Source organism: Rhododendron vialii, chromosome 9a (assembly GCF_030253575.1).
Source record: "Rhododendron vialii isolate Sample 1 chromosome 9a, ASM3025357v1".
Classification (NCBI taxonomy): Eukaryota; Viridiplantae; Streptophyta; class Magnoliopsida; order Ericales; family Ericaceae; genus Rhododendron; species Rhododendron vialii.
The window spans coordinates 28,515,804-28,537,379 of NC_080565.1; the positions used below are offsets into that span (position 1 = coordinate 28,515,804).

A 21,576-nucleotide genomic window follows, 5' to 3' on the forward strand; every position below is an offset into this window, starting at 1 on the left:
ACAAAAATGGGCCAGTCACGCCAGTAATGCTACACACATAGCAAAAATGCACCAATTTTGTTTATAAATTTGTTGTGGGGCTCACTACGGGCTCCATACAAATGATCTGAACCGTTCATTAAATGTAAAATATTTTTTCAAAGGTTCTCGCAAAAAATCAGCTCAATACAATAACTCTAGGTGCTCGATTTAATCATTTAACTTTTCATTTGGATTTCAGGATAATGAAAAGTTAGATGATTGAGTCGACCACCTAAAGATATTGGATTAAGCTGATTTTTTGTGGAAGCCCTTGAAAAAGTATTTTACATTTAATGAACGGCTAAGATTATTTGCGTGAGACCCGTAGTGGGTTCTGTAGCAGCGGGGCTGTTTTATTTTTGTTTGTTACCGGCTATAACCTTACTAAATCAATGGCTCAGATTCATTAGTGATAACCAATGGCCACAATCGTTTGGGGCATCATGCCCCAGAACGCATCATAGTTGGACCTATTTTACACTTTACAGGTCTTCGAGGAAGTCCCAGTTCTGGGACAAAGTTGCGACTCCCTCTCTCTCTCTCTCTCTCTCTCTCTCTCTTCTATGCATAGTTACGTACACTGCTACAAAAACATAATCTTCAACTCAAATCGATAACCCCACACACCTCTTCAGAAAAATCGATAAACCCCTAGACCAATCACTCACAGTTCCACCTGATATTTCGAAATTCACCACCGCTCTGATCCGGAGGATTCACCGATGAATTCAAACGGCATGAGCGTCGAACCATTCAACCGGTGCGTACACACAAATAGGGAAACCATTCTCATTACGTTTCAAACCTGCGACTGATTTGATTCAAACTGTTGTTGGCGTTTTTGTTTCGTAAATTTTGTTGGGTTGTTGGAATTGGGGTTTTGTGTGTAGGTTGGTGAAGCTAGCGGCTAGGGCGTTTTACGATGACATCTCGACGAAAGGAGAGAATCAGCCCAAAACTGGGAGGAGTGACAATCGAGGGATTGCTGTGGTTATACTTGATGCTCTAACCAGGTTTTTCTCTTCTCCTACAATTTGTTCTTTTTTCTGTGTGTAATGCGGGGCATCCGGGCAAGCTTGCGCGTGGAGTGACGTGGCCCTAAGAGTTGGTGGCGAGAGGAATTGAACGACCTTAGGAGGGAGCAAATCCCTAAGTCCAATGCTGAGACCACCAGGCCAACCCCTGGGGTTATTGTGGAGCTTTATTACTTTATTATGTAATCTTCTTTTTGATACTAAAGTGTTATGCTAACTACCGCATAATGGGTATTTGTTAGCTTCGATGATGAGTAAAGAGTGCATAAAATTTAATGGAACTTATGAGATTAATCTGAAAGTGCTTTGAAAGGAGTAAAATATGCATTGAAATGCAATCTTCGATACTCCCTCCATCCCATTTTGATAGTCCCACTTGGTATTCCAACTTTTAATGGAGCACAATAATTGTACCCTTCACTTAGGCTGGGTTCTTGTAAACTTAATTTTTTTCTTTGTTTTTTGTGTTTTGTTCGTCTTTTTTGAATTGTTGATTGATTTGCGTTATATTTTTTGGATTAATCATCCGTCTCGACGAGAGGAGTCCGAAAAGTAAAAACTTATGATCAAAAGCAAAAAAAGGTTTCACTAAAGACGAAAAAGGTATCAAACAACTGTCTTTTTGTCTAAAATGTCGTCTTATACGAACTTTTCCAACATTGGTTCATATTTTATACTTTTCTGCTTCGTCTTGTCGAAATGAACGATTAACCCCAAAAATTACGACGAAAAGCTAAACAAAAGTTATTAAAAGTAAAAAATACCGAAATAAGTTATGGACAAATAAATGCAGCCTTATTTGCTCCAAAAAGTATTTCACTAATGTACTTCTGTGAAATCCAATGGAGTTGACATTTCAAATTTGATTGATGTAAATTGTACTACTCCCATTTAAGCACAAGGGTCAGAATGGAATTTCACCAAGATTATATGGTTGATTTTGGGAGGTGGACATGTATTTTAGACATCCCAAAATGGAATATGGGACTATCAAAATGTGATGAAGGGAGTATATTGCAACCTTAACCATCACTTTGTTGTGCAGTAGTAGTAGGATCCGGTAAATTCTGTAGAAGTAGGCTGCTAAACACGAAATGAAAGATTTCTTGGTGTTTGTTTGTGTTGGTGTTGAAGATTTGGGTACAAGATTGATAGGTTGAGTGAGCTCAGAATTGTAGAATTTCTTTGTAGTGGTTGTGTAACTTGTATTTCAATTGGTTTCTCTAACCTGAGTTTGGTGTTTACATGTGATGTGCATCTTGCATAGGACCAATATGGGATCAGTATTTTGTAGTTCCATGCCCGTCCTTGGTGTTAACTGGTGCCTCAAACAGTATACATATCTAACGGACTAAAAATGCTAACTATGGTCCGTTTGAGTTTTGAGTACCTTTTTGTTACAAAACCTTCCTTTTGAAGATATGAGGATCTATAGTTCAGGGACAGGCTATGAAGTGTTCTATTGTGTTCTTCAACGCAACCCAAGCCATATATCTTTCTTTATTAAGTATGTGCATATGTTCTAAGGTTAGGGATGAAACTCAAGTTACACAATGTCATTTTTTGGTTGTTTCTTGACAATGTGATTATATATTTGCATCCAGACGTCAGTGGGTAAGAGAGGAAGATTTAGCAAAGGACTTGAAGCTACACTCAAAGCAACTTCGCAGGACACTGCGATTTTTTGAAGAAGAAAAGCTAGTCACTAGGGACCATAGGAAAGAGGTTAGTATTGCATTTGGTTCATTCATGTACATTGTTTGGCGCTTATACGTTACTCCCTCCGTCCGGATTTAATAGTCCTTTTTTGGAGTTCGTGCTATATTTCAATAAATTATATCTTCCAATTTATAATGTTTTACATGATTTCGAAAACATTGTATTATAGAACTAATCGAGATCTATCAAACAAGATCCATATTCGATATGAAATTTATTACAGATTCAGAAATATAACCCGTTTTTTAGCCGGTTAGAATAGAACTAGGGACAATTAAATCCGGACGGAGGGAGTATTACTTATCTGTATGGTGTTGTTGACATTCTGCAATACGCTATCACTTTATCAATATGGCGGCCGTGCTCCTAATGTTGATTAAAGATGTTAGATTCTACTTGAAATCTAAAGTTTGTGTATTACTTGTACCGACTATGAGTTTTAGTCATTAGGTTTGTTTCAGTGTTTCGTTGGCTTCGATTGGATCAGAGCAAAACAGAGTACATGGAGCGTAAGTTTAGTGGTAGTCAAAATAGTTGTCAAAGGCGCGCCTAGGCCCAAGGTGAGGCAAGGTGCACCCCCAGCGCCTTGTTGACCCAGGCGAGGCAAATTGAAAAAGGTGAGCAAAAAGCGCAAAAAAGTGACCAGGCGCAAAAAAGCGCTCTTCTTTCAAATCGATAAAAAAGCGCGCCTTCTTTAAAAAAACGTGCTTTTTTCAAAAATACGCACAAAAAGCAAGCCTTTTTTAAAAGAAGCGCACATAACACAATTATTTTTAGAAATAATTATTTTTTCGCATAGGTGCACCTCTCTTCAAAAAGGTGTGCGCCTCGCCTTTCGCCTCTTGCCTTTGGTCCAATAGAAACTACCAAGAAGTGTCTTAACTGTTAAAGTATGTGTCAAAGTGTCTAAGTGTTGACATAGTGACCCTCCAAAGTCAAGAAACTACCAAGAAGTGTCTTAACTGTTAAAGTATTTTGGCTCAATTGCTAGCAAGGATGGAGAGAATGCGGATGATGTAAAAAGATAGAGTACTAGTTGGATGGATCACGGGCGAAGCGCTTTGGGCGTGTTGTGCGACCACATGATTCATGCAAAGTTGAAGGGAAAATTCCATTGCGTATTGGGCTACTTAGAAACGACATGTGAGTAAGATAAGTGTAGCTGATATGAGAATGTTGAGATGTGTGTGTGATAAGACTTTGCGGGATAAAATTAGAAGCAAAAACCTTCGCGGAATGGGAGGGGTAGTGCCGATAGCAGATAAGATGAAAGAAACTACATTAATATGGTTTGCACATGTCTTCCGTAGATTGGTAGATGATAACTAACGGGAGTGTTGTACTAATGGTAGTTAGGAGGAGTGATATCGTTACGGTAGAGTACTAGCGGTAGTGTTGTACCAAAATTGACTTTATAGGTGGTTGTTTGAAAGGATCTAAATATTTTGGACATCAGGGAGCATGATGCTCTTGACTGTGATCAATCGGAGAATGGCTTCATGTAGCCGACTTAATTAGTCCCTCCGTCCCATAATTTTATTCCTTTTGTAAAATTCCAACTTTCTAAGTAGACATACGTTTAATGCACTTTAAGTTGAGGCAAAAGGTACTTGTTACAAAAATTGACCCTTTATCCGAACCTTTCAAAATGTTCATACTTCATACCCTCTTATAAAGGATATTTTTGGGAAAATACAAAGATACAAAGATTTTTGCTTTGACTTTTCAAAGTGGACATGTATTTTGGGACATCCCAATATGGAAAGATGGACTAAAAATTTATGAGATGGAGGGAGTAAATGGGACTCAAGGCTCGATTTGGTTTGGTAATTTCGTGAATTTTCTACTTGGAGTTTGCATGTGACCATTAAGGCCTTGTAGCTTGTTATTGGGTCAACCAAACACTATGTTTTGTATCATGTATATGCAGATAATTGTATATGACATCATATTTTCATGTTTGAAGTTGAGAATTTTTTTTTTCATAAGTAGATAATTATATTAGAGAGAAGGCATTAAGGGAATGCCACCTGTAAACAAAAAAGGCCACGAGACAAAAAGGCCCTATACACTTCCAAGAGGAAAGAAAAGCTCAAATCAATCTAAGAACTGGTCAAGAGAAGGATCACATCTTTCTTGTCCTAACTATACAAACTATTCACCAATTTTTTTTTTGATTCTAATCAACGGCTTTTCAACCCCTTCAAAGCGTCTCGAATTTCTTTCTCGCCTAATGATCCACAAAGAACAAAGAGGGATCAAAAATCAAACTCTTTTCTGCCTCTTACCAACTTTACAAGCAATTAAAAGTTCCATCGCAATACTCGATATGTTTCACCGCATACCAAACCAAGAGATCACCATAATGCAAAGCTCTCAAGCCACTGGGCAATAAATGAGGAGATGGTCAACCGTCCTCTCCGCATTCCCTTCGCACGTACAACACCAATTGACAATTATTCTCCGCCTTCGGATCAAAATTATCAATAGTGAGAATCTTGAGAATTTATTCCACCCACTGACATAAGTAAATCATTTTTCAGATGCAGTTAGTTTTAGATGAATCGGACACCAATCTTCATTTAATGCTTGAAGATGTACACATGCTGGTTACGAGAAGCTAATTTTTTGGTTTTCAATACAATGTCATAAGAAAGTGCTAAACTTCTTTGTTGGCCTTTGAGACTTATTGGCCTGCTCCTAGCGTCAATCCTAATGCATTTATTTCTCAAGTCCTGGTCATTAAACAACATAGCAAGCATTTTACTTAATGGGAAAGAAATTCCATATCTTGTGGAAAGAGTATAACCTCAAAGTTGAGCCCACTTTAACAAACACTTGTCGATCATCCTTGAGATATTGTTGATTGTTGCAAGATAACAGGAAACATAAAAAATACGAGAGGTCAAGAGAAATATCATCAAAATTTTGCACGTGCATCGCATGGGCCCGACCTTTAGTAATAATAAGAATATCAAATGTATGACCTTGATCAAGTTGATAAAATGTTATGTCGAAAATCGTTCTACTATCTGCAAAAGAAAAAGGTGTTTTTAGCAAAATTAAGAAGGGAAGAAAGTCATGGCTTTGGAGCACAGTTTTAGCAATTGAGTTGAACCTATATCTTTGTAACCCACTCTCAAGGAATTTTAATTGTTAAGTTTTGAACAAATCACCAAAACAAAACTTTACGAAACATTACTTAAGGCTCTGTTTGGAAATTGGGTGAGAAAAGAGAAAGGAAGAGAATAATTAAAGAAAAATTACGGAAAAAGTTGAAACCAAACAATGGAAAAAACGTTGAATCCAGAAAATTGTTGAAACAAGAGATTAAATCTAGAATACATATGTTCATAGCAATCGGTTATACTTGTTTTCCCGTAGAAACTGGAGCACTTCAGCAAGAGAGGTTCGTTGAATAATCGTGCGATCCATGGTACGGTTGGTTCAAAGGAGAACTGAAATGAAGCGAAGAAGTAACAAAAAGAAGTCGGTTAGCTTTGGGTTTTGAAAACACACATCTAAGCCCATCTAAGTCGGTTTGTAAGTTCTGGGATATTTTGAGCGAGCTCGTCTAAGTTGGTTAGATGTGGGGGGTTTCTCAAAATATCCCAGAACTTACAAACTGACTTAGACGGGCTTAGATGTGTGTTTTCAAAACCCACATCTAACCGACTTCTTTTTTATTACTTGTTCTCTTCATTTCAGTTCAAACACTTCTCCTTTGAACCAACCTTACCGTGGATCGTATGGATCGCACGATTATTCAGCGAACCTCTCTTGCTGTATTGCTCTAGTTCCTACGAGAAAACAAGTATAACCGATCGCTCCAAACATATGTATTATGGATTTAATTTCTTATTTCAACAATTTTATGGATTCAACGTTTCTGTGCTATCGATCTGGAAAATGAAAAGTCCATACAACTTCAAGAAAGTGTGAGACCAAACTTGGCCTCCCCCTTTATATATTAGAATAGATTCTGCTTTAGGGTGGGGAGCTGAGTGAGTAATGGTGGATAAGGGGTACTGATGTCAAAATATTACGCATTTATTAGCAAGTTGTTTACAGACTTTCAAGGGATCCTAATTACCTTTCGCATTTGCTCATCAAAACATGATTGTTGAACTAATAATTGTTTGCATTTGTGTTGAAAAGATACCTGGCTTATGTGATTGGTTGGGATGCTAACCGTGCTATCTTTTTTTTTTTTTTTTTTTTTCCGGTATCTGTACTTTTCATTGAACGCCCAAACAAAGAATACAAAACTCATTCACAAAGGAAATCCTACACTACGAGGTCATGCAAAACCAAAAACAGTACCAAAACTGACTGTAAAAGTCCTATCTATGTACAACAATTACAAATGAGGGGATTCAAGGATCTCATAATGAATATTCTAACGTTGGCATGTCTCTTTATTACCTTGCTTGTTCATCACATTTTGCCAAGACAACAAAGCTTCCCGAACAGAGTTGTAAATTTTGGCAGAGTGGGAGCAAGAATCCAGAGATCTCAGTTGAAATTTTTTGACATAACACTCACACCAGATATTGTAGACAGTAGCAGAGAGGGAGAGTTTGAGGACACACTTCTTGAAGCTATCCCCTTTAGACTGCGCAATAAACCAATCAACTTCATCACACCATTTCATGGGGTAGCTGGTTTCCTGGTTCCTCCGCAACAAATCCAACCCAACAGATTTTGAGTATGGACACTCAAAAAATAGATGGTTGTCTCTCTAAACTACCAAGAGTACATAAGACACAATTAGCATCAAGAATTATCCCGCCCCCCGCCCCCCGCCCCCCGCTCCCCCCCCCCCTCCATGTCAATAACCTATCTTTAGTACTCAGTCTATGAAGCATAGCTAGCCAAAGGATAAAAGCCCACTTGGGCGTATGCTTCTTGAACCACACCACACCACATCACTCCATTCCTGCCTAGGGTAGACCACCCTAATAGAAGACCAAGCAGATTTGATACTGAAAGTACCATGTTTGGAAGGAATCTACACCACTGAGTCCTCTGCATTTACATCAGGAAGGAAACCATTTGGGGTTGAAGCTTTAATATCCTGAATTACTCGACACCTCTCCCTAGGCCATTTCCAGCAGCCATTGTGAATTAAAGAAGAGACTTTGGCATTGAGAGACTGACCAAAATTAGTAGAAATCCTGTCCCCATACTTCTTAAACAGGGGACCAATGGGGTGCCAGTTGTCCAACCAAGCAAAGGGGGAGGAACCATGCTATCTTAACGATATCGTTTTTGGAAATTAACTTACAACAGATGTTTATCTTTGTTTCTTTCTCTGAGCTTAAATTTTCGATTAGTCACAGGGAGAAGTTATAGTATTGTATGTTGTGTGGCTGATATTTAAATACCGGTCCCCGTAGTTTTTGTGTTTCTTCTGCAAATGGTGCTTCTGTTGTGAGTTTATATGCATATGTACGCATTTCTGTTTTTACTTATATTTGCTAACTTGTATCCTAACCCTGTTAGTTTGGTAAGTTAAAATATTGTATCTTGTAGATAAAATCATCTTGCTTCCCTGCTGCACAAGGTCCATAAGAGACTTGGCGAAGTGAAATGTGGTCCTTTCAGGCATCATTATATCTTATCTATCTAGCTATTTTCTTGATTGCAGAATTTAGGTAACTTAATGGTTTCTATCCCGACTCTTTTGTTAAAGCCTCCCTGTTTGTGGGATTGACCTATTGCCCACCCATCTCTTTGAAATCTCTTCCTAGGTCTTGCTTGGTGCATACAAGGCTGAGGTTGTCTGTTGAGCATGATGTTTCTTTCTTATCGAATTTCTTGTCAAATTTGATAGCCATCATAGAGGCTCCTCCCAATTGTTTCTATTCCTTTCTTAACTACCTATTTCGTAGGCTTTGGTGGGTGAGACCTAATGATGTGAAGGTCGAAATGCACACATCTGTTCGATCATCTGGTGACAATGGAACATTAATTTGGGAGAGTTGGTATGCTTCTTTTGTCACATTAGGAGCTGACCGAAGAGATTTGTGCTGGGTTATTACTGTTGTTGCTTATGTACAATAGCGAGGAAGTAGGTGGGAGTCTGGGAGAAATTCACTTATCTTGATTTAGGGGCATAAGAGACGGGTCTACCCATACTGTATGCAAATTTCTCTCTAATGCTCTATGACATGGAACTTACTTTTGCAAGTGGGCTGCCACCATGGATATTGATGTTGTTTAGTATTTCGTCATGGTTCTCGAGAGCGATTGCTTTTTAATTTTCTTTGTCGTTCCATTGAGAATTTTCTCTTTTTTGTATTCTCATCTTCTTTAGATTTTCATTCTTTTTTACCTTACAACACTTGTTTGCGTAAATACGAGCTGGACAGTTACTCTCATCTTGTGGTAATTCTCTCTTCCATGCATTTTTGTCAAACGTGGATTTTCTATATTTTCCAGTAGTTGCTACAGATGGGAAACCTAGTTCTCTTAAGACTTTAAGCCGATGTGTGATCTATTTCCTTTATATTGTTGGTACAGACAGCAAAAGGTGCAAAGATATATAGTGCCGCAGTAGCTGCCACAGCTGATGGTCAGCATGGGCGAGAGGGAGAAGAAAAGATTAAGCTGCACACTCACTCATATTGTTGTTTGGACTATGCACAGGTTTCTCCTTGTAGATCCATTTGTATGTGTATACGTTAGATTCATGTTACTTTCTCTGTTTTTTTTTTTTTGTTTTGTTGTGAAAGGCAAAAAATTTCATTAATCTCTAAAAATGTTACAAAGATTACTAGGAACAAGGAGTGATGGCATCATATTCCTTACCCGAGACCCATCAGAGCTACAACGCTAAGAATAATTCTATGCCCATCTGAGACCCAAACCCAAGTTTAGCAAGAAGCCATACAAGGTTGCACCCATTGGGAAAAAGCCCACTCCTGATGGCCTTAAAGCCCATATAAAAGGGACAAAGTCCATACAAATAAGCACAAACACCTATAAGGCCTAAAGCCCAGAATATGTGGGGCAAGCCCAGCCCAATAAGGCCCAACACCCTAACACAAACCCTAGCTACGAGAACAACCACGCCACCGCCAATCCAACACCAAAAGCCACCACAACTCTGCTGACCGCCACTACCAGAGACCCATCAAACATAGTCGCACCACCACGGAAACGCCAGACACCACCACATCCACCTCCGGAATCTGACCCGGATGAGCAGCCAATGAAAGCCAGCCGCGAACTCCACAAAGCCCTTAGGCCAAAGGCCGAATCAACCCAGCAGAAGAATCAATGGGAGACAAGCAAACCTCGCCGCCACCACCCACCGGGAACGACCTAGCCATTAAGCGAAACTGGCTACACTTAAGAGTGAAGCCGGCAGTCGACCAAGGAGAGGTGGGAGAAAACAAAGCCTGAGAGGGAGGACACGGTAGAGAGGACAGCGGGGAGAAGTCGGCTAGAAGCTTAGGAAAGGGGCAGCACCACCAGATCTCACCACCGGTAGCATAAACAGCCAGAGCCCAAAGGATCGCCATGAACCCGCTATAAATCGCCGGTCCCAAAAATGATCGGGGGGCGCCGGAAGCAGCCAATGCCGAAGATCTGTTGAAGTCACCGAAACACCAAAGCATCACCTGCAAAAATGAGAAACGGAAAGAGAAAAGAAGAAGAGGGGAAGAAACGGGGGAGGGAAGAGAGAAGAAGAGGAGGAGAGAGAAAAGAGGAGGGAGGAGGGGAGGGCCCGGGAGGAGGAGAGGTGGCGCCTCCCCCCCGCCCCCCCATGTGAGGAAGCCCTAGCTAGAAATGAAGTACAAAATTAATGGGTGCAGATAAACAGAGAATGATGTCATATTGCTGAACTTAGATGGATTTCGTTGTTGAACATTGCTTTTGGCACATACTATACATGATGACCATATTTCGTTGTTGAACATTGCTTTTGACACATGTATCTATATATTTCATAAAACGCTAATGTACTTAAGTCTAAGATGACAATAAGCTTTAGGTATCAATAGTCGTAACTATAGAATGGGTTAAATTGTTTGTTATTGTTGTCCCTTGGCAAAAAAAAATAAACCTAGAGTAAATTATCTGCTGCAGATATATGATGTTGTGAGGTACAGACTGCACCGAATGAGGAAAAAGCTGAAAGATGAGCTTGAGAACAAGAACACTGTTCAGGAGTATATATGCCCCAACTGTACAAAAAGGTTTTTTTTTTTTTTTTTGTTGCCGCATTTTGTCGGGTTTTCGATATTTCGATCTCTCCAAATACTAACTTGAGGTTTTACAAAATTGTGGATGTTCAGATATACTGCTTTGGATGCACTACGACTTGTTTCTACAGAGGATGAATATTTTCATTGCGAAAGTTGTAATGGGGAACTTGTGGCTGAGAGTGACAAGTTAGCTGCTCAAGAAATGGGGGATGGAGATGACAATGCAAGGAGGCGGCGACGTGAAAAGCTGAAGGACATGCTTCAAAAGCTGGAGGTTCTAGTTCTTTTCCTTCTACTTGATTCGCTCCTGATCAATTTGTCTTGATTCTTGTGTGAATGATTTTCAGTACATCAGAAGTCGAGTACAAAAATTCCTCAAAAATTTCTTACTACCTCATTCAGAGATATTATACTTGATTTCATCCAACGTTTGCAGTACATGTGACTGCTATTGTGTTGATACGTGGCTGTACACGAGTTACGTACAGTGTGGAGTTATAGGAAATTTTGCAAGGGGGCTAGGTAAGGTTACCTGGATTTTGATGGGGCCAATATACTACTCATATTGCTTATCATTGATGCCAATAAAATTGAAGGACCAAGGACCTTAGTAGAATTTGTCTGATTTTGTGGGGCGTCCCTCACAGGGCATCTCCTACTGTTGGCACAGAAAATGTAGACGTTGGCTCGTTGTCTTTTGTGAATTTGGCAATTTGCTAAGTTTATGTGGTTTTGTTACCATTGGAATGCTCTCATAAATTACGGTTTCATGCTTATTGAGGAAGGTGGATGGAGGCCAAGTCAGGAGTCTTGGGACAGAGCAATGTGAAAGTTGTGCTTTAGCTTTTATCCGTTTAGGCGTTTATTATCTCCTAGACTTTTATCCTTTCAATAATTAGGAGTATATATAAGCAGATTCCTGGTTACACACTCATTAGTCTTAACATAAAGGAAGTCTGCCCGAGTTAGTCAGGGGGGAGTGTAGGAACCATCACTGTTGAGCTCTACTTTCTCATCGGAGGAATAAAGGGGACTGAAGTTAGAAGAGATCGATGTAAAAGTGTGATGTCCTACCAAGCATTTCCTTTCACTATTTTAGTATAGGCTGGAATGATCGCCTTTGAAGATATTGCGAATTGATAGCAACTATGTATGGGAGTGGATATCTCCTCCAACGATCAAGTCAATTCCTGTAAACAACCCCATCAACTTCTTTATGGTTGAGATCCTACAAGCAACCCCATCAGAAAGCTTTCTAATCTGGCAACCATGAATAACTATGGTGGGATTTCAACGTAGGAGCCGATTCATTAGGGTTCCCGTTTAACAAGATCTCGATTCACTGTTCAAACATCAGATGTGGGCAAATGTGGTCACCCTTATGGGTGCTCAAGATTTTGTGTTTGGAGAGGTGGTAGAGAAAGGACTACTAGTTGCGCTATCAGGACCCTGGCTTTATTGCGATCCGAAAACCTGATATATTCCCTTTCCCTTCTATTCTTTGTTCTAGAGACGAAAGAATGACATCTGCCCGATATTTGGATCAAAGAATTTGCTTTGTGGTGTTGGTGTTGGAAATTGGAATTTGATAAAGGCAAAGACCAAAACAAGAACGAGTTCATGGTATGGAGGAGTGGAAGAGCGTTGCATATAGGGTCATTCACAACTAAACGAAAGGAGCTGGCACACATGTAGTATGCACATTGATTGGATTTTGCTGCAAACTGCTGCAAAGTGAAATCCGTAAGCCCCTTCTGAGGTAAGTGTGTGCAGGGTTAGTGACTTGGACAAACAAAAGCCCAGGGGGATTTACTTTGATAAAGCACTGGGAAGGGACTCTTTGGTGACGCCAGGAAGGAATGACAGACTTCTTTTACCTCCCCAGCTTGAGAATACTTCATTGCTCGTACTTATTGTCTTGGTAATAGACCAAAAAGGACAGTCATTTCAATTTTCAACCACCAACTCCTTTAGAACCTCCAGAATGTGGATAAAGGTTAAAGAGCAGAACAGAAATGAAGTTTATAGTGCGGTTTATATTTGGGAAAATTCTAACCTGCCTCTTCAATTTCCATGTTCATATATGACCATGTATAGTAAATAATGTGTTAAAGCTATTCGTAAATGTAAAGAATGGAGGGTATGGAATGAGGGCTGCAACTAATTAACGAGGCTGGTTTCAATGATAGCCTTGGCTTCTCTCCAAACCAAAGTGTAGTCTTTGGTTGAAACTTGCCCTGATCTCAGTTTCAAAGTACTGTCCAATCATTACTGAGCGTCTTTCTGATGTTGTTAGCAATGTTGCTTCTTCATTTTTTTATACATATAAGCATGACCCAAACCTATGAGCACGAGATGACCAAGGATACAAACAGGCCCGTTACTTTACGAGTCAAGGGAATCCACGAAATCAACAAAAGAATCTAGGTCGCGGACTACCGAGCCAATCACTCAGCTGCACAAACGCCTGTGGATTTTTTTAGCATAAGCATGAATGATAGGAAGAGTTAGATGCAGAAGAGCAGCTCAGGTCACAAAGGACAAGATGGCAACTGAAGCACGGATACTCCTTGTAAAACCAGATTGGAACTTCAAAATTTCCTGAATTTGCAAAATTTGGGGTGCTAGTATGGTCTCAGATGAACGAGTTACTCCAGGTTATCATAGTGCTCTAGTTGGGGATGCTTTGACCATATATGTTTTTCAGGTTTATGTAGGAACTGACCTATCATGAGTAATAAGATACGTAAAATGTTAAGATACCAAGGGCTTGAGAGGAAGTTATAATAGAGTAGGTGTTATGGAAATTTTGTTGGCTTGGGTCTAGATATCCAAACTTCTCCTCACTATTTTGAATGAGCTGACCTTCAACTTGATGGTTTCTGAGAATTCCTTCTGTTCACTGTATTTTTATGAATTCTTAATTGTTCTTTTCATGTTCTTACCTCGCATTGCTAACGAGTGCAGGAACAGCTTAAGCCATTAATGGATCAACTCAGCAGAGTAAAAGATTTGCCAGTCCCTGAATTTGGAAATCTCCACGCGTGGGAACTTCGTGCGGCTGTGCGTACAGGAAATAGTGATTTTAATGCCAATGATGCCTCAAGATCTGCCCAAGGTTTTGGTGGAACACCTATGCCATGTGTTGGAGAGACAAAGGTAACTTTTCATTCCTATTGTGGCTAAAAAGCAAAAAATCGAAATGATAAGAAATGGTGAGGACAACTTAGAGGTTGTTGAGCCTTGCGCATAATGTTATATCTATCTTTGGACTTTGGTTGGTCGTTGGCATCTGTCCTTGAATTTTGCTTTATGTGCCATCTCAAGATCAGTTTTTTCATTAAATAGTTTTCATGTGGATGCAATAGTTTGGACTTTTAATTGTGTATTCCTGCATTTTAATAACATTTGGACAAGGCACGTGCATCAGTTATCCAGTGTGTAAGAAAGTATCTCTTAGCTTCCACATTTCTAGTTAATGGTGGCAACTGGCATATATTTATGGAGTGTGAGTAAAGTTACTAGTGTCTTTCCTCCTCCTTCCAATTTGTTCTTGCTATTCTATAGTTGAGAAAAACTTAGCAATCCACTTTAGGAGTCTTGTGCTGGTGGATAGAATTTCCGTTAAAATTTATACTGTTCTGGATCAAGGTTATCAGGAATGCTTGACTGAGACTTCTTTGTCTGCATCTATCCAAAAGCATGCTTGGATCGCCACTGAAAGAGTGATAAGAAACGACATAGGACATGCAAGCATGCTTTTGGATCACCCTTGACTCTTTAGTATCATAGATGCACTAATATTTAGTGATCGGCATAAATTCTTGTTCTGGTGTCTGTGCTTTAAAATGCACGTTCCCAGACAAGCAAGCAAATCCAAAGTATTTGTCCCTTGTATGTTACCCTAGTTCTCTCATAGTCGTAGGTTATTTACTTACTGCAAACGACATATCAAGGCTTGAACTAAACATAGATAAGATAAGCGAGTTAAAATCAGTGTTCTAAAACAAGGAATTAATCGGCAATTAATCGCTAGCTGGCTTATCCAATTAGGTCCAACTAACGATTAATCGTCAATTACTAATTAATATGCACCGATTAATCCAATTAATCGCTCGAAGGTGGCCGACCGCCCGACTAGTGCCTAGCGACTTTTAGAACATTGCCACATTGGTTAAAATGATCGTACACATTATGGAAATATACATTACAGTTTCCTTTCGGTCTAGCAATGAAACTTTTGAATGCGTGGAGGTTATTTAATTTACTTAGTTCATGTTTGACCCTGCTCATAGTGGAAAGTTTGGTTTCACTTGAGGGAGTTTGTTGAGGATGAAAATCATGAAGTTACCCCTCTCTTCTTCAGCTTTTACATGAGTTGGTGTTGATCAAGGTATGAAATGTGAGCAACCTTGCACAGTCAAGAAAACTAGATTGACCCATCGTGAATACCTTGTTGAATATTTTATATCATTCTCTTTGTTAACCTTATCATTTTGTATTAGTTCGGCTTATAGGAACAAGCTTTGTGAATGGTTATGGCGGGCAACTGTTGGTCCGGTCACTTCTTTTAGCATATTTAGTTCAGGCTTATTGCGGTTAAACAAAAGCAGTAGAATTTGTTGTGGTAGCTTTTATTCTCTACATGGATGTCAACTTAGATCGTTCATTCAGTCTGCATTGCTTTTAGATTCGACAAACTCCTGCTTTAACTAATCATTAAAATGCAAAATATGAACGTAGTAGTTACTCGCAAGGGGATTCTTTGCAAACAATTTATGGCTATTGGTTTTGGCAGGTTGAAGTAGCCTTTTCTGGTGTTGATGAAAGAGGAGAGGACACGAAATCTGAGAATTCAAATTCAGCTATGAAAGTTCTACCTCCTTGGATGATCAAGCAAGGTATGAACCTTACAAAAGAACAGCGTGGAGAGGTTAAGGAGGAGATGAAGATGGAGGGCACTTCAGCACCTGTCGACCTATCAGAGGACAAAAAGGACAAAAAGTCAATGACCCAAAATACTGATGCTAAAATTTTACAGGCTAGTGCAAAAAATAATTGTTTAAGTTTATTCTTTGTTTTTCTATTTTTTTATTACTCAAGTGTTCGGACTAGCTTATGCACACCTCGCCATTCCTAGGGGCCAATCCCACCTCGCCAATAATTTGTGCTTCAGATTCTATCTTGTTGAGACTTAGATCTGACTTTTTCTGTTCTCTACTTTTGTTGTAGGATGAATATGTTAAAGCCTATTATGCGGCTATACTTCAGATGCAACAAAAGGAAGCTGCCAAGAGAGAACAGGAGTTGTCAAATACTGACATCTCTAATGGTGTGTATGCCAAATCTGATCGTCAAGTTGGCAGTAAGTCCAAACGTGATGACAATGAGGGAGATGAAGATATTGAATGGGAAGAAGCTGCACCTACAGGTAGATATCACCATTATGCCCTGCTTTTAATCATTTTTGATTGGCTGCTTCCATAACTCTATTTGGTATTGCATGGGCTTCGTAAAAGTCATTATTTATGTGGAAGAGAACTAGAAGAATTCAGATGTAAACTGCTACGACCATCAAACTTTTTCTCTCCTCTCTGTGGTTATTGTTACTTATAGTTATCTGAAATCCAATGTGATACAAAATTCTATCCAATGACGGATCACATATTATGTAAGCTTTATCAGATGTTGATATATATATTGGAAGTTATTTGAAGTATCTGTTTAATAGTTTTAACTGGTGAGTTTGTGGGGTTGGCAAACTGGTTGTAAGAGCTTTTTTTTTGGTGTTCAATATTTTTAGGTGGCCTTTTATTTCTGCTTTTATGTTTCCGTCTTTGTACTTTCGTAAGAAGCACGAAGGATTAAACTTTATCAAAGAGCACGGTAATACGTTATTGGCTTAGGTATGATTGACCAACTACTAATGGGAGTAGCATGCATCACCTCTACTGGTTCTCAATGTGCCCTTGTCGGATGAACTGAGCCCTGAAGGCAAGAATGGAGTGGCCCCCTCTTATGATCTTTCCGCTGTCTGATCCTTTTAGTAACATACTTTAATTCCAGTTTTTGAATATCTGGTAATGGCTAATTATGGATAAGCAAATCTGATTTTGGAGTTATCTACTTTTGTTTTCAGAAAATAGTTGATCATTGTTGTGTTGTGTTTGTTGGCTTGGCTGTTGGTTCTGTTCACTGCCGAATTATTGGGACTTTTAAGTGGTCATCAAAATTTGATTGGGAACTATGAGATTAAGATTTGGGGGGTTTTTTTAGAGGTTTTTTTAAGGGTCCCTGGAACCGCCCCGTGTATATATATATATATATATCCAAGGTTTTTCTTAATGATTGTTCCGTGTGGGGGGATAAATTCTTATCACTTCTCGTACAGGCAATGCAGGTGAAAGTTACAAGGTGAATGATTTGAATGTTGAAGCTGATGCATCAGTAGATGAAGATGAAGATGATATAGACTGGGAAGAGGGCTGAGAGTTGACTAGCATTTCCTGTTTCTTGCAGAGTCTGGCTTTTTAAGGCTTGCATTTCCATAAAACGTTGGAGCTTTTCTTGTTTGAATTTTCCTTGAGAAGTAATTTCTGTAGGGAGTTTGGATGAAGCAAGAATATCATTCGGAAAGCAGCAGTCAGTTATGCGATAATAGGTGATCAGAGATTGTATATTCACATGTTAAGTTTCAAATGCATATGTAATCATCAGAGTATACTACAGGATATGATATTACCATATTATGATCTATTTCCTTCCACACACAAAAAGTTCATTATGAGCCCGTTTGGGAGCCTCTCTTTTTATTCTTGCATTTTGGGATGGTAGCTGTTTGGGAGCATGGACTGAGAATGCTCCCAAAATCACACAATTAGACATTCACAAAACCACAGAATAGAGGCACACTTTGAGAATAATTTCTCAAGGAGCTTTCGTGTTCTCATTTTTTTTGTATGGACGAAAGGACCGAATTATCCCTGAAAATTTTATTTACACATTATAATACCATTATATATATAATTAAGGACAACATGGTAAAAAATCAAATTCATAAATTATTTTATGAATATACTCCTAAACAATACTACTTATTTGCTAAATCTATTATTTATATATTTTGCAAATATTCTACAAATTTATTATCTATTTTGGCCATAACCCAAAAATTTATAATTCATGATCTAAAATACTACTACAAAGAGAGAGAGAGAGAGAGAGAGAGAGAGAGAGAGAGAGAGAGAGAGAGAGAGAGAGAGCCCTCTTGCGTTTCCTTTTTTTTTTTTTTCGGTGGGGACAAAACTTAAGCACAAGTAAATGTTAAGTAGCGGGAAAAATCGTTCAATTTTTAAATTAGTAAAGTGTTTTTATAAATAACTCAAGTTAATTTTCAAATGAGTTTTACTGATTTTTTAAAATTATCAAAGTATTGATCTATAGTTTCCTTGTGGGGAAAAAAAAAATCTATTGTTTCCCTGTATTATCAGAACTCAAAATAAGTACTTATTTTTTAAAAACACAATTTCAAGCTTAAAAACAATGTGTTTACATAAATAAATTTTTTAGCAATATGGATCGTATTTGATAGATCCCATTGAAATATTTTGAACAGTGCAAAAAAAAATACAAAAATTCTTTTTCATTTGCATTATTTTTTAGTTTGAAAATGTGAAATAAGATGCTTATTTTTTTAGAAAATTTGTGGAACAGGGAAGGTCTACAGTGTCATTGAGGTAATATAATGATAATCAATATCCAAGTTAAAGTGGCCTAGGTTAACTTTGAATTTCATTTTATGAATGTGTTTACGCCTTGTATCAAATAAAGCTACATAAGTGTGACCACAACTAGTACATCTTTGAAAAAACTCAATCTAATGTATTCGAAAGATATTAAATAATGAGTTCGCCCAAGCTATACGCTTCTTAGATATATCCAAAAGATTTGAGGGGTTAGACGATACGAAAATTTATACTGCTTTAATTAAACCCCGTTAGTATACAATGAGATTTGGTCCCACACGCATTAGTTGGCGTACCCTTAAGCCCTGAACACCGTGAATTATCTTTTAAAAGAGAAAAAAACTTGAAGGAGAATGAGCTGTTGATATCAAGGAATATGTCGATAACGGAGTTGTTATTGAGAGCATTCAGTAGATCGAGAAGCGACTGGAAAGGATTGAGTTGTTGATATCAAGGAATATAATATGTCGATAATGTTACTTGTCTAGAGCATTCGCCATCCAGTAGAGAGAGAAGCGACTGGAAAGAATTGAGTTGTTGATATCAAGGAATGGATATGTCGATTAGTCGATAGTGTTGTTGAGAGCATTCAGTAGATCGAAGCAACTGGCGCGTCTGTCGTTTCATGCTGCAATGACGTTGGAGAGATAATGGGACACTTGATGGAGCCTAGCACTTATTAATAGCGTTGAGAGTTCATAAAGTCCAGGAAGGAGGGGAATTTTTAGGCCGGCTCCAAAAAGTAGGTTCGGACTTATTTTAGTCCTAATAAAAATGTTTCTTCTTTATTTCAGTCCTTTTTTTTTACTTTTCATGCATTATTACTATTTTGCCCATTCTTCTTAATTTTTTGTGTACATGTCCATTTTTAGTAAAATTTATATTTTTAGAATCGAACTCCTAACACATATTATTTCGGACAAAAATACCCTTGGCTATGTGAACTAACTATGAGAACTGCCAATTCTCATAGCTAGTTAATATAATATTTCAGACAAAAATATCCCCGCCAGTTCACATAGCCCAAGTTAACATATTATTTTGGACAAAAATACCCCTGAACTATGGCTATGACAACTGGGGCTATGAGAGCTATATTTTTAGAATCAATTCCTGAATCATATTATTTCGGAGAAAAATACCCTCGGCTATGTGAAATGGCTATGAGAACTGCCGAGTCTCATAGTCAATTCTATGAGAACCGCTCAGTTCTCATAGAGAACTTGTTACGTGAACTGAGCTATGAGAATTGGCTATGTGAACTGCCAATTCTCATAGTCAGTTCTATGAGAACTGCTAGTTTTCATAGTCAGTTCTATGAGAATTGGCTATGAAAAGTGATTGTTCTCATAGAGAACTAGCTTTGTGAACTGGTTATGAGAATTGAACTACGTGAACTAGCTGTGTGAATTATGTAAAATACACAGTTCTCATAAAAAATATATAGTTCTCATAGAAAATACACGGTTCTAATAGATAGTTTTCATGAACAATACACAGTTCTCATAAATAGTTTTCACATAAAATACACAATTCTCATAAAAAATACACAGTTCTCATAAAAAAATACACAGTTCTCATAGAAAATACACAATTCTCATAGTCAGTTCTATGACAACTGTGTATTTTAAGCTATGAGCCACTATGACAACTGTGTATTTTAAGCCATGAGAACTGGCTATGTGAACTGCCAATTCTCATAGTCAATTCCATGAGAACTGTCAATTTTCATAGTTAATTCTTATAGAATTGACTATGAGAAGTGACTATGTGAATTAAGCTATGAGAAGAATTGGTTATGAGAATTGGCTATGAAAAGTGAATTAAGCTATGAGAACTGGCTATGTAAACTGCCAATTCTCATAATCAGTTCTATGAGAACTGTCAGTTTTCATAGTTAATTCTATGAGAATTGACTATGAGAAATGACAGTTCTCTATGAGAAATGACAGTTCTCTATGAGAAATGACAGTTCTCTATGAGAACTGACTTTGTGAACTGGTTTTGAGAACTGAACTATAAGAATTGAAAAATACACAAATCACATAGTTCACATAGTCTTACCATACATTAAAATAAACAGTTTTCATAAAAAATACGTAGTTCTCATAGACAATTTTCACATAAAATACACAATTCTCATAGAAAAATACACAGTTTTCATAGAAAATATACAATTCCTATGGAAAAAACACAGTTCTCATAGAAAAATACACAGCTACCATAGAAAAAACATAGTTCTCATAAACAGTTCACATGGACAATACACAGTTCTCATAGAAAATACACAGTTTTTATATAAAATACACAATTTTCATAAAAAATACACAATCCTCATAAACAGTTCTCATAGAAAAATACACAATTCTCATAGAAAAATACATAGTTCACATAACCCCACAACACATAGTTGACATAGCCCATTATACAGTTCACATAAACAAAACTATACGATTCACATAGTCTCACTCCACACCAAAACAATTTTACCATCACAAAAAGATATTCCAATTTTCAAAATCCACTTATATATATATATATATATATACACTTTACCATCACAAAAAATAAAATTAAAACATAAAAGAAAAATCAAAGGAAAAAACTCGATAAAGGCACCTAAGATTGATTCTCAAAGAAACAACCACAGCATCGGTGGTAACAGCATCTGAGATTGATTCTCAGCACTGAAATCGGAGCTTGTTTCTACCGTCGTTGAGTTCGATTTCATCATCATCAAGTTCGATTTCATCGTCGTCGAGTTCGATTTTGTCGTCATCTAGCAGTTCGAATATTCCATGGCACTCAAGTTCGATTTTTCCGTCGTCATCGTCGAGATCG

At 38.0% G+C, this 21,576-nt stretch overlaps 1 protein-coding gene across 1 annotated transcript; it reads left to right on the plus strand.

Annotated features, from left to right (window-relative positions):
• The first annotated feature begins 486 nt into the window (after positions 1-486).
• LOC131299917 (transcription initiation factor IIE subunit alpha-like) lies at positions 487-17,766 on the plus strand. The gene is made up of 10 exons (XM_058325490.1): positions 487-781; positions 912-1,034; positions 2,660-2,780; positions 9,300-9,425; positions 10,872-10,981; positions 11,081-11,264; positions 13,958-14,149; positions 15,789-16,031; positions 16,223-16,421; positions 17,382-17,766. The coding sequence occupies exons 1-10, from the start codon at positions 744-746 to the stop codon at positions 17,477-17,479; spliced, it is 1,434 nt and encodes a 477-aa protein (XP_058181473.1). The 5' UTR covers positions 487-743; the 3' UTR covers positions 17,480-17,766.
• Positions 17,767-21,576: the final 3,810 nt, after the last annotated feature.